We start from the raw sequence: 14017 nt of genomic DNA, 5'->3' as shown, positions 1-14017 counted from the left end.
GGTTTTGTAGACAGAGCTGAGGTTTGTTGCTTTCTGGTACCTGCGGCCATGAATTACTTGTCTAAGGCTGCATTGATGGGATGTTTTTCAACTATATTGTTGGATCGTCATACTGGATACTGATTAGAATGATTGACAACCACATTTCTGAAGGAGAGGTTTCCACCTCCCCCCTTTGGGGGCACCATGGAAGCTAAAATGATGGGCATGGACTGAAGCGCGATTCAAACCCCTACAAGGGCCTTTTTTAAAATTGTCTGAGTTTGACGTTCATTTATATTTAGAGATGTTTATCTAAAACTACTTTTATAGTTATTATTCAATGAAATTCATGACTCTGTTGTAGAAAAAGACTATCCAAAACTATAGTAGATATCCTCTGTGAGCGAGAAAATGAACACCAAGTTTCACGCAGTAAATTACTATTATTATTATTTTTTTTTTAACTAAAACGGTTGTGAATTTTATTTATATGTTAAAAACAGAGAGGGACTTTGCCGAGGCAGCCCTGCATACATGGTTGTAATCCTACTTTTGCTGCCTTTGGAGAGAGGCAGTTTCACAAATTATGATAAAAACTTTCCCCATTTACATTTAAGATCCCTTTCATGAGAGTGCTGCCTAAGTTCGCCATGCGGTCTGCTTCCTTGTTGGAATTTCTGAGAATATGATAAAATTTATATGAATCAAAACTCTGTAGGACCATCTTCAATCTGTCCATGATTTTGTTCAGCCCAGCATTGTTGAAATATTCCTCACTGATTAGTTTTTTGATTAAAATTTCTGAGTCTCCAAAAACTTGAATATCTTTGGCTCTTTTCTCTCTGGCAATGTGGCAGGCCTTAAGCAGCCCCAGAATCTCCGCTTGATTGTTTGTTTTCTCACCAAGGCCCCAGGCAAAAGAAACAATGGAGAGCCCTTCTGTGAAGTAGATGATCCCACCAGCGCCTGTAGCTCCAGGATTCCATTTAGACGCTCCGTCAAAGAAGATAGTAGTAAAATTTTGGGTCCTCCACCAGCTTTGAAAGAGGTCATCAATCTCTCTTTTTCTACAATCTGGGTTTTCTTTCAGGGGAGATATTCTATACTTTCGAGGATGCGGTACCAGGGCAAGCCACCTCTTTTCTTCTGGCCTGAGCAAGGAGTCTTCCTTGAAATATTGCTGTTGAGCTGCTTCCAATAGAAGGGCCTTAGCTTTTGCGGCAACTTGAGACGGGGAGTGCTGCACATCTTTGAATATCTGTTGATTTCTAGTTAACCACAGTTGCCAACATACAAATTTGGGCAGCGCTATCCATATTCTGCGCCAAAAGGACTTGGGAGGGATGCTTTTGGGGTAGCTGGAACTCCAAGTCGCAAATAAATCCGAGACAGAGGTTTGCTGAGGGAGAGAGATCTTAAAATCATAGAGAAGAAGCCCCCATACCTCCTTGGTAAAGGCGCAGTCTATAAACAAGTGATGGGAAATTTCTAAGTGACATCTGTAGAGTGCGCATCTGTGAGGCCCTTCAAACTTCCTTTTTGCCAGATTGTCCCCTGTCAATAACTTGTTGTGTACCAAGGTCCAAAAGAAAAAATTTATTTTTGGGAGAGCTAACGGCTCCCAAACCTGCTTCCAGAAGGCGGGAGAATGGTGGTTGTTCTTGTGTCCTTGAAGAGTCCTGTAACCCTCAGCTGAGGTGTATACTCTAGACTTTCCCCATCCCCATCTATCCTTTTTGACTCTGCTGACTGGGGTGGCATCTTCGAGCAGGTTCTCGAGCTGAATCAATTGGTCTCTTAGGCGCTCTGGGACTCCATGGAAGTCCCATCTTATCCATTCTCCACGGTTGTCCCAGCTTGCCAGATCGTAGACTCTATTTACTCCTGCTCGTTGCAGCCAATTTCTGAGCTCAGCGATATCCTCTCTTTCTTCCAACGGTTCTTTTCCCATAATGCGATCTTTCCATAAGTGAGTGGACTTACCATTTCCGGGAATTTTGTACATGTGTTTTTTGAAGAACTCGCTGCTCTTACAACAGAGCCTCCATACCTGCGAACAGGACGCTGTAGACTGCAGTTGCATTTTGCTTAGCGCTTCTTTATCTGTGTATTTTGAGTGTAAAATCATGCTAATTGGATGGGAGGGGTCGCTGATTATTTTCCACAATAGCTTGCCGCCCAGCGATTTGTTGACTAGGGAGGGGTCCCGAATTTGAAGTCCGCCCTCATCAATTGGCCTCTTAACCGTGTCCCAGTTAACTAAATGCATCTTTTTATCGTTACCTTTCCCGCCTTGCCATAGGAAATTCCTGAGGAGGGTGGCAATCTGATCCGTGACATGTTTGGGGGCAAGGAGAAACGCTGCCTGATAAATGGGCATAGCTGACAGCTGAGATTTTATTAGAATGGATTTGCCACCTTTAGTTAACCAATATCCTCCCCAGGCAGCGATTTTGGATTTGATTTTGCTGATTATATGAGTCCATAGAGACCTCTTGTTCACCCCTGAGGAAATGGGAAGACCAAGATATCTGAAGCTGTCCCATTTGGCTTGACCTTTGAATCCGAGGATCTTCGAGATATTGGTGATCTCTTGCTGTTCAGTATTCCAACTGTATATTTCGCTTTTGCTCTCGTTGATAAGAGCACCAGTCACCCTGCAGTAACTTTTCAGCACATTGTCGAAGGCTTTCGCTATTCTGGTGGAAACGCCTCCGAGGAGCAGAGAATCGTCCGCGAAGAGGGCATGGTTTAGAGAAGTTGCTGCATTAGAAGGTTTGAGCCCTGGGAGGGAGCCAGCGGTTTTTTCAGCTGCTAGCTTTCTACTGAGAGAGTCGGCCATGAGGATATACAGGAAGGGAGAGAGTGGGCATCCCTGCCTGATACCTCTCTGAGCTTGGAAGAAGTTGGTTGGACGACCATTGATGAGAGGGGCAATCCACAGGGATTCTATGCATGCTTTAATGAGCTGGACAAAATGCTGAGAGAAACCAAAAGAAAGTAGGACTTTGCATAGGAACAAACGATTTACTCTATCGAATGCATTCACCATATCGAGTTTGATCAACATACCTTTCTCGCCCCGCTGTTTGCTTGAATGGATGGTCTCCTGAACTTGAATAACATTGTCCATAATATATCTTCCTTCCACGAATCCGCCTTGAGTGCTGGAAATCAATTTTTTGAGCAGTGGATTGAGTCGGTTTGCTAGGAGTTTGGCTATGATTTTGTAAGAAGCATTACACAGCGAGATAGGCCTGAATCTTGCAAAGGTGACTGGATTGGTTTCCTTGGGGATTAAAGCTAGATAGGTGGAGTTGATACCTCCTCCTATCTTAGCTTTTCTCATAAAACCTCTGATCATTTTGAGGAGATCAGATTTGATAACTTCCCAACAGGACTGATAAAAATGGATTGTGAATCCGTCAGGCCCAGGGGCCTTATCGGCTTCCATTGACCAGATTACTTTGATAACCTCCTCATTTGTGATGGGTCTGCAAAGGGCTGTGTTTTCATCTGCGTTAACTAGATGGGGAATATTAGATAGAAAGTCATAGACTTCCTCTTCATCGCCTTGAATTCCTTTGTTGTATAGATTCCTGAAGTGTGCTTCAGCAGCGCCTTTCACCTGATCGAAGCCTTTGCAGACATGTCCCTCCAAGGTTTTAATCTCCACTATATGGTTCTGCGACAATCTAGCTCTGTATTGTTTGTGGAAGTAAGAAGTGTTCCGGTCCCTTGACTTTAACCATAAACTTCTGGACTTTAATCTCCAGTATTCTTCTTCATTTCGGAAGGCCTGGTAGGTGGATCGTTGTGATTTGACTTCCTCATCCAGAAGTTCTGTTGTAATATCTTTGATCTCCATTTCTGTTTGCATTGAATGCAACCTCTGAACTGCCTCTTTTCTCTGGTTGGTTGGATTGGGGTCTGGCTTTTTTATCCACTCCTTTAGCGCATATTTCGTAGCCTTCAACTTCTGTTCCCAAATGTAGCTAGGGGAGCCTGTGATGGGTTTGACCCATGCAGCTTTCACTGTCTCAATAAAACCTGGTTTATCAATCCATAGAGGGCTGAATCGAAAGGGAATGGGGCCCAGATCTTCTTCGTCTTCCAATAGAAGTTGTATTGGCTTATGATCCGAAGTCAATTTGGGCAGGATTTTTGTGTTGGCAATCTTTTTGTTCATCACAAGGGCGCTTTGGATCAGAAATCTGTCCAGCCGGGCGGAGATTTGTTCCGGCCCAACACGATTATTCGACCATGTATACAGCCCATGGACTGGAGGGAAGTCTAAGAGATCCCAGTTCTGAACGAGCTCCTCCACCGTGGCCAGCATGGAGTCTCTGAAACTGGTGCCTCCCCTCTTCTCCTTTGGCTTCAGAACTATATTTAAATCTCCTGCTATGATAATATTATTTGGGGAATGCTGTTCTAGATAAGATGATAGAGAGTACCAACATTCTCTTTTTTCTGCATAATTTACCGGAACATACAAATTGAAGAGAGAGACAGTCAACTTACTAACTTTGTGCGTCAATTCAGTGTATATCCAATGCTGGGTTTCTTGACAATTATTGAGCTGGAATGTGCTATCTGACCAAAGAGTAGCCAGTCCTCCGGAGGTACCCCTTGCGCTTACTGCCTTGCCTGTATTTTTATTCCATTTTAGCCTGCTGATATCTAGAAGGGAATGCCCTTCAATTTTGGTCTCTTGGAGCATGAGGATGTCTGAGGGTTCAGCTTTAAGAAGATCCTTGACTGCTTCTAATTTTGCAGGGCTCCCCAGTCCTCTGCAATTCCAAGAGACGAACTTCATTATTTACTTAGTGGAGGGGTTGGACCTCCCTTGGAAGGTCTCGGCCTGATATTTCGCCCAATGGACATTTCTATTGTGGCTTGGCTCCCTTGGGTTTTAAGTCTTTCGGCCTCTTCTTCTCTCATTTCTTTACGGGATTTTCTTCCAACTCTTTTCGTAGGACGCTCGTAGGCTTCATCCTCCGAAGATCCTGAACTTTCTATTGTTTTTTTCCTTGTAACTTCTGCATATGAAGGGTTGGACGGGCTGCCCTGTGAGGCTTCGACCTGCTTTTCTTTCTCACCTTCTTTGCTTGGAGGGGTGCTTTCTACATGCACCTGGTTTTCTTGCTCCGGGTCTGTTGGGTTGATCTGTATGCTTGTTGTCCCTTGTACGTTTGCTTCCTCTTCTTGGATGGGCTTGGAACTGCTTGGCATCCCTGTTGTCTTTCCTTTTCTAGGACCTTTTTTTGGGTGTGTTGTTTTCTGGACTAGGGTCCATTGTTCCTCTTTTTGTTTGTCTGTTTGCTCTTCTGCCTTCTTCTTGCAATACTTCGCGAAGTGTCCGTGCTCGTGGCAATGTCTGCATTTGAACGGGAGCTGTTCGTAGTCCAGTTCTTGGATATGCACCCAACCTGCAACTGTAAGTTTGATTGCTTCCGGTAACCCCTCCTCCAGATCGACTTCAACACATATTCGAGCGCATGAATACTGATCTTTCCTTGCAGCTTTGTCAATGTATTTACCCAGTGCATTGCCGATGTTTTCAAGGGATTTTTGATTCCAACAGTGGAGAGGCAGGTGGGGAAGTCTCACCCATACCGGGACTGCGGAGGGGACGTCTTGGGAGGGGTCGAAGTCTGGGGACCATTTATTCAGATACAGGCCCTGCGGTCCCATAAAATATGGGCCATTTCTGAAGATTAAGCTTCTGTCTTCCGGGTTTTCAAACACAAAGACAAAGTATCCTTTCTTGACAAAGTAGCTTTTCACACCCTCTTTGATCAGGGGGCTCCAGTTTCTTTGAGTCCAATCTTCTACTGACTTTGGTGAAGGCCAGAGGCCCGTGAACTGGCCGATGAGGCCTCTCTCTGCCAGGTTCAGTTCTGCTTTACACGTCTCTTCTTCAGAAAGCGCAACTGAGGGGATCTTGTCCATCCTCTTGATAAACTTTTGCTGAGGGGCATGCTTCAACCAGTGCTTTGAATGCCAGGACCTCTGAAGAAGGGGGGGCCGCGCCCCCGTTGGGATCCATGTTCTCTGAGGGGCGCCTCAGGATTGAGCGCAGGGGCGCAGTAGCCACAAGGGCTCAAGGAGAGATCTCTGCGGTCAGAAGGAACAGACCCTCCGCGGCAGGCAGAGGGCCGAGGCGGCCAGCGGCCTCTTGCGCAGGAGAAGTGCGACGGCTAGGTCAGGGATGCAGAGTGAGAGCGATCAAATTGTATTACAAATCTTTACTATTATTCAATAAGACATGAAGACATTTAAAAAATCCTTAATCTACATTCTTAAAAAAACCCTTGATCTACATTTGATATGCTTAGTTGATAAAGGTAATATCATTATATGACGGTTTAAATATTTAATTTCACTTATAGTTTATTGTTTTTTTTTTTTAATTATTTTTTCAAATTTGTTTATTCATTTAAAAATATAGTAAAATAAATTCCAATTATTCTCAACACATTTTTACTTTCACGTTCCTTTCGTTGGAAAGAAGTCTCACCATTTCTAATGACATAACTTAACTAGTGAAAGATATACACTTAATGAAATCATTTGATAACCATAACTATCCTTTACTATGATGCCATTACCTTCAATAATTGAAATGGAAAGTAAGCTCAGTGTAAACATAATAAGTGTTGCAATTTTCATCTCTCAAATGAATTGAAAATTTGACATTGATGTGTGAGTGTTTTTCTACTACCAAAACATAATTATGTTATGGTCAACATAGAAGAATATATCTTTATGTGAAATGAACCTTCCACCAAGGATGTAAGAGCACCTTTCTCTTCTAGGTGAACTTAAACTAAACCTTTTAGGTTCTTGATATTTATATCTATTTAGTCAAAATCCATCTTGGAAAATCATGAAAAGTGTTTACAAACCCAAATTGAAATTTATTGCTTGATTCCCTTCATAAATAGAGATGACTATATTACTACAGTTATGTCCACTTCTTACAACTTTTTTTGGCTTTAATCATTTTTTAGCTAAGAGATCCAACTATCTCATTATCATTAGACACAAATAATTGAGTCATGTTTTTCTCTGATGACTTCATAGGAGGGTTGCCATGAAATCTCAAAAGTCTAGTCCATATATAATTTTCATGGGGAGAAAAATATCCTTGTCATTGTTCATTCCATGGAGATACAATATTGCATTTTGAAATCAAGTTATTATTTTCAAAATTTGATAATTTTATCAAGTAGCTCATTGCCTTGCATATCTTTAAACCAAGTGATCATTTTTTTTGGTATTCATTATACATGCTCAATATACTTAACATGTGTTGTACATTTTAAGTATACAATATTGAATTGTTGATTATTTATTTTCATGCATGGGAAGGGGAAACCAAATATATATGTATCATATAGTGATGGTACTTCTAACAAATGAGGGGAAGGGGAAACATCAAGTAAGAGGTTGAGATCCATTCTAGATGGCAGTGTTAGGAGAGAATTTTAAAAACTTGTGGATTTGTTTCTTGCTGAAGGAGGGTCATGCCACTATGAAAATGACACTAATGGAGACAAGTACCATTAAGATACATGAATTATGTGAAAAACTTGGGAATTAATCCCATTTCTTGAGTTGGATCAATGGGAAATTTTGTATCAATGGGAGAATATTTTGAATTGCTTCATCTAGTTTGCATGGGTTGGGGCTCTTTTTTGTGGATGGTGTAAAAATTCCATACAATAATGAAGTTGAATGATTGAAGTAAGTTAAGTAAGTTGGCTCATCTCTCTCTCTCTCTCTCTCTCTCTCTCTCTCTCTCTATTTATATATATATATATATATATAGATATGGAAAACAATAGGATCCAAGAGGTGATGGTACTTCTAACAAATGAGGGGAAGGGGAAACATCAAGTAAGAGGTTGAGATCCATTCTAGATGGCAGTGTCAGGAGAGAATTTTAAAATATATATATATATATGGAAAACAATAGGATCCAAGAGGTGATGGTACTTCTAACAAATGAGGGGAAGGGGAAACATCAAGTAAGAGGTTGAGATCCATTCTAGATGGCAGTGTCAGGAGAGAATTTTAAAAACTTGTGGATTTGTTTCTCAACTCTCTCTCTGTCTCTCTCTCTCTCATGATTGAAGTAAGTTAAGTAAGTTGGCTCATCTCTCTCTCTCTCTCTCTCTCCCTCTTTGTATATATATATATATATATATATATATATGGAAAACAATAGGATCCAAGAGGTGATGGTACTTCTAACAAATGAGGGGAAGGGGAAACATCAAGTAAGAGGTTGAGATCCATTCTAGATGGCAGTGTCAGGAGAGAATTTTAAAAACATGTGGATTTGTTTCTTACTGAAGGAGGGTCATGCCACTATGAAAATGACACTAATGGAGACAAGTACAATTAAGATACATGAATTATGTGAAAAACTTGGGAATTAATCCCATTTCTTGAGTTGGATCAATGGGAAATTTTGTATCAATGGGAGAATATTTTGAATTGCTTCATCTAGTTTGCATGGGTTGGGGCTCTTTTTTGTGGATGGTGTAAAAATTCCATACAATAATGAAGTTGAATGATTGAAGTAAGTTGGCTCAACTCTCTCTCTCTCTCTCTCTCTCTCTCTCATGATTGAAGTAAGTTGGCTCATCTCTCTCTCTCTCTCTCTCTCTCTCTCTCTCTCTCTCTCTCTCTCTCTATATATATATATATATATATATATATATATATATATATATATATATATATATCTCTCTCTCTCTATATATATATATATATATATATGGAAAACAATAGGATCCAAGAAATTCTACATGGTTTATAAATAATGCATATAATGGAAGCAAGAAGAAGCTACCTAATTGTGCTTTGGAGGGGCATGAGGGAAATAAAGTTGTGGTTTGTGTAATAAAATTATATTTGTCATGAATGTATTGTTTATTAATTACAATTTGAATAGAATTAAGGAAGGAGGTTATTTATCTTATAATTTACAATCATTATTTGCTTGAATATTTTTTTAATAGTTTTATTTTAAGTGTCTCCAATGTAACTAACATAATTTTGCCTATCTTATAGGTTGATTAAAGAATTTAGGCCTATGTTTGTCCATTTTTTCATTTAAGTTGTTTTTTCATTCATCCAAAGTTTTTTGTACCATAATAGTTGAATTATTGAAGACCCTCTATGTGTTGGTCTTGCTAGAGAAATTGTTTCCACATCCATCATTCCACCAAATTACAAATACAACACCTTGAGCAATATTTACAAATCATTCCACCAAATTACAAATCCAACACCTTGAGCAATATTTACAAACATTTTATAGTGTTATTTGTAGCTACTTTCTATTAGTTTTGTTACTACTTAGCCTCCAACTGTTTGTTGGTATAGGCTCCTGCTCATGGTGTTCTTCTATGTGTGATTTTGAATCAACCATCTTGTCGTGGTGTTTTTATATTCATGTTGTTGACTTAACATCTTTCTTGTGGTGTTCTTCCATATGTGTTGCTAGCTTAGCCTCCTACTCATGGTGTTGGATCAACCTTCCAGTCATGGTGGTTGTTATGATTTTACTTATGGTCTTATCTTAGCCACCTAATCCTAACTATGGTGTCATCTCAACCTCCTACTCCCACTCATGGTGTCATTATTGATTAATTAAGGTCAATGTTGTTGTCAATGCAAATGAAAATTATGCATTTATATTCCTGAGGATAAAAGTTTTGAAGTTAGCTTTGGCTCAAGAGGACATTCTTGGCTATTTTGTGTTGTATGTAGATTTGAGGTTTTTATTTCCATATATTTTAATGGGGATTGCATAACCCTATCTCTATTATGTAATTTAATTTCTAGCCATGTCAATTTGTGGTAAATGTCTTGATGGATACTTGAGAAGAGGTCATAATCACGAAGGAAATGTAATTACATTTTTGGGGAACTTTTGGTTATGTACATTACTACAATTTCCATGTATCAATTGCTACTATTAAATTCCTAAACAAAAAAATATATTTTATATGTTAATATGGCTAATCATACTAATGGGTGTTGAATTAATTTGTTGTGGTCCTTAGATATTTTGCTATTGAGTTTCTTTGCCTTTCAGTTCCATGTAAAAATGTAGATGTTAGCTTAATTAGATTATTGCATAAGATCCAAAATGGTACTAAAGCTATTGGTATATAGCATTGGATATGTATGGACTATAAGTCAACCATATATGAAGAAATTAAAATTGTTCAACAAGTATTTGTTGAAATTTCTCCATCAGAACAATTGGAGAAAATAGTTTTTGAAACTTGCAAATGTTGAATTGAGTGCTATAATTAAGAAATTGGAAGGTTGTTAAAGTATATTGGGAGCTTCTAGATTTATAAAAGAGGAAATTCCTTCCTCTTATTAAGCACTATGAAAATATTAAAAATGTATCTTGTAGGATAAGTATTTAACAAAATGTCCATGAGAAGCAAAGATTGTATAGAGCCGTGACTTCTAGTTGACAAGTCTAAAGTGGGAATAGGTGTAGCCATTGAAAGGCCAATTCATAAGGGAGTAATTTTGATTGCTAGATATTGGAGAAGTTCTTTAGAATTATTAAAAAATTAAGAAGAAGAGACATGTAGACTTAATATAGAAAATTGATCAAGTACATAATTTCTATTAAAAAACAATGTTACAAACTTGGAACTAACACCTTTTCTTGTATGCACACTTGTTGAAGAGTCAATGCTCTAGCAAGGATAATTTAGGATTGTCATTGAAGAGTAACATTAAAGAAATAAAAGCCCATTGGGAAAATTCAATTGGTGATCGTTGTGATATGATGTACTATGTACATCATGGGATTCAAGGTTCAAATCCCCATGGGTGAATCCAAAAAAAAAACATTAAAGAAATAACACAAATGATGTAAATGACCCCTATAGTCATGAAAAACAAGATGAAGGCCTACATATTAGTGTAGGAAATGGGGACACCAAATCCAATAGGCATGAAGAAAATCTTGAGCCATTAAAGCACATAGTAACTATGGAGATCATGAAGATATAGTTGTAGAGCTATAGTGTTGATAATGAGAAAATTCTAAGGGCTCAAGAGAAGCAACATCATCTAAACACTTAACTAGAGAAAGGATTTAATTAGTTGCAGAGGCAAATGTTATAGTGGAAAGTAACAAGAATAGGGTTCTACTGAAAACTATACATAGTAGACACTCATTGGATGTTGCATTTGATTCCATGCCCAACAAGTGCGTAGAACTAGCATTTAAGTAAAATCTATAAGGAGAGAAGTTGAAAATACAGTAAAAAAAATAGTTTTATTTCTTTTCTTTTATAAAATTTAATGTTATTCACATTTACCTATGTAACTATACTTACAAGTTTAATACACCTTTAACATATTTGATAGTTGTAGTCAACCAAGGTTGAGTTTGTTTTTTGAATTAAAGAGTGATAGGAACTTAAAATTCAATAAGAGTTAGGAGTAATAAGAGGAAGTTAGAAGGCTAAGGGTCTTCTCATTTTTTCATCAATAAATATTTGTAAGATAACAAAGGGTTCCCATCCTTTGTTTTTAGCTATCTTGTTATAAGAGATTACGTTTTCATAACAAATTATTGGATTATATTTTATCACTTTGTAGATGATTGTAGGCTATATTCTTTGTGAAAATATGTGTTAATATTGTGGACTATTCTTTTTTTTTTTAATTTACATTGTGTGTAGTGAGTACCAACATACTATAAGCCAATAATATGAGGGACCCATGCCTTGGGAAGGGAAATGACATCCAAAAGAAACTCATCTCTATAGAGGTCGCTAAGAGACTGGGCCTATTGACAATGCCACACCTACATCTATACACCATTGGGTGGCTCCACCAAGGGAAATATATCCATGTTAGATAATAGTTTCACTTTCCCTATAGCGTTTAGCCTTTCACGGGCAAGGAATCATGTGATGTTTCTCCCCTTGAAGTTTTTGATGTTTTGTTAGACCAACCATACTTGTGGGAACCTCATGTTGTGTATGAGTCAAAATAATGTAGTGTTATTATTACTCTAGGAAGAAAACTATATAGGATACCAGAGATAGCCCCGCCTACTATCATTTCTTTGATCGCTACTAAGAAATGTAGTAAGATCATTTCCAAGGCTGGTAAATATGTCTTCGTCATAATTCACTCTCAAAGAAAGGAGAAGACTGTGGCCACATCCATGGCCTCTACAAAGGGCTCCTCCACGTAGTAGATGAAATCAAATAAGGTAATGGAAGAGTACAAATACATATTCTCCTCACCCATGGGGATACCTTTGCATGGTCAGGTCAACCTGGTGCACCTATACCTAATGGACCAATATACCACCAATCTCTTTTGGAAAATGAGGAAATAAAGCAACAGATCTAAGAGCTTCTATAGAAAGGGCACATATAACCAAACCCTATGGATCCGAACTATACTCGTGCAGAAGAAGGATGGGACCTAGAGGCTCTGCATTGATTATCGGGCTTTAAACAAAATCACAATCAGGAATAGGTACCCGATTCCCAAAATGATGACCCTCCTAACTAGTTCAAGGGGGCCACGTACTTCAACAAGAATGATTTTATTTTCGTCTATCACCATATTCCAATAGAACTAATTGGTGTGTGGAAAACCACTTTCAAGCCCAAGAGGGTATTTTTGAACGGTTGGTCATGCCCTTTAGTTTAAAAAATGCCCCAACAAATCTCATGGGGTTTTTGGATGATGTCTTATAGTGTTTCACCACCTATTTCATGTTTGTGTGTATTGATGATGTCCTCATCTTCACCAAGAGTTGGGAAAAAGACTTGCAACATATTAGACAAGTCCTTCACACTCTATGACAACACAAGCTATGTGCTAACTTGGATAAATGCTCCTTCCACATGGAAAAGGTCCAATATCTAGGTTACATTATTGATGAGCAAGGTGTGCATGTGGATTCAACTAAGATCCAAGTCATTCGAGATTGGTTGGCCCCAATGACTCTAACAAAGATTTGTAACTTCTTGGGCCTTCCTAATTTCTATCGAAGATTCATGTTGGGGTTCTCTTATATTACTTGGTATTTAAGTCAAGTTACCAGGTGTATAATAAAATAAAATATTTTTTGTCCGAGTCGCAACAGAAGAAATTTGATGAACCAAAACATCGTCTTTTCTCTGCACCAATCCTCGCCTTGCCATACCTACAACATCCATTTGATATTGAGACAAATGCCTCCGACTATGCTACTTGTATGATACTCATTCAACAAGGACATATGGTGGCCTACCACAGTTAAATACTCTCTTATACTATATAGAAATACCCCACACAGAATAAGGAGATATATTCCAATGTGTAGGCTTTCCAACAATGGAAACAATATATTCTAGGGAAGGAGCTGATCATCCACACAAATCACCAAACCCTTTAATTTATGCAGAAACAGGGGAAGTTGTAGAATGAATGCCATAAAAAATGGTCCACATATCTAAAAAAATTCCATTTGAACATTAAATACAAGAATGGTAGCACCAATCACATCGAAAATTACCTTAGCCAACCTTTATATGTGGCACTGACCACTGTTCTTGACTCTTGTGGGCATGATACCTCCAGATGGCCACAACCATAAAATAATGATTCAAAATTCGTTTCCAAATAACAGATGTTGATGACAGGAAAGCAAGTTACAAACTTCCACCTCCAAGATGCACTATTGTGCTACCTAGAACACCTTTGTGTTCCTTCAAGTGAGCATGGTAGGTTGATCTGTGAGGCACATTACAGTTGGGTAGCATGAAACTTTGGTGTGGAAAAGATAGTGGAAGTAGGGTGAAAGCATGGATTTGGGTTACACTTTTGGGCGAAAGAGGGTGTGTTTGGGTGGAAAAAATAATGTCTTAATTGATCTAGTTAAGTGCGTGATCGAACCTTTTTTAAGTGCTCGATTGAGCTCCTTGGATACTAAAAAGGTACCTCAATCGAGGGTTAAAAAAAATCCCTTGATCGA

The 14017-nt window shown here is 38.7% G+C and overlaps 1 protein-coding gene across 1 annotated transcript; it reads right to left on the bottom strand.

Moving 5' to 3' along the window:
• Nucleotides 1–559: 559 nt before the first annotated feature.
• On the bottom strand, nucleotides 560–5937 carry LOC149230363 (uncharacterized). Its single transcript, XM_089381291.1, has 3 exons — nucleotides 5602–5937; nucleotides 4868–5448; nucleotides 560–4775 (listed from the first exon to the last, which is right to left on the bottom strand). The coding sequence occupies exons 1-3, from the start codon at nucleotides 5935–5937 to the stop codon at nucleotides 560–562; spliced, it is 5133 nt and encodes a 1710-aa protein (XP_089237417.1).
• Nucleotides 5938–14017: the final 8080 nt, after the last annotated feature.

The sequence above is a fragment of the Pinus tabuliformis genome, chromosome J (assembly GCF_031772625.1).
Source record: "Pinus tabuliformis cultivar Carrire ecotype Pingquan chromosome J, CPIR1, whole genome shotgun sequence".
NCBI lineage: Eukaryota > Viridiplantae > Streptophyta > Pinopsida > Pinales > Pinaceae > Pinus > Pinus tabuliformis.
Note: the sequence above shows the minus strand (reverse complement) of the source record. Positions and strands in the feature narration are given on the sequence as shown.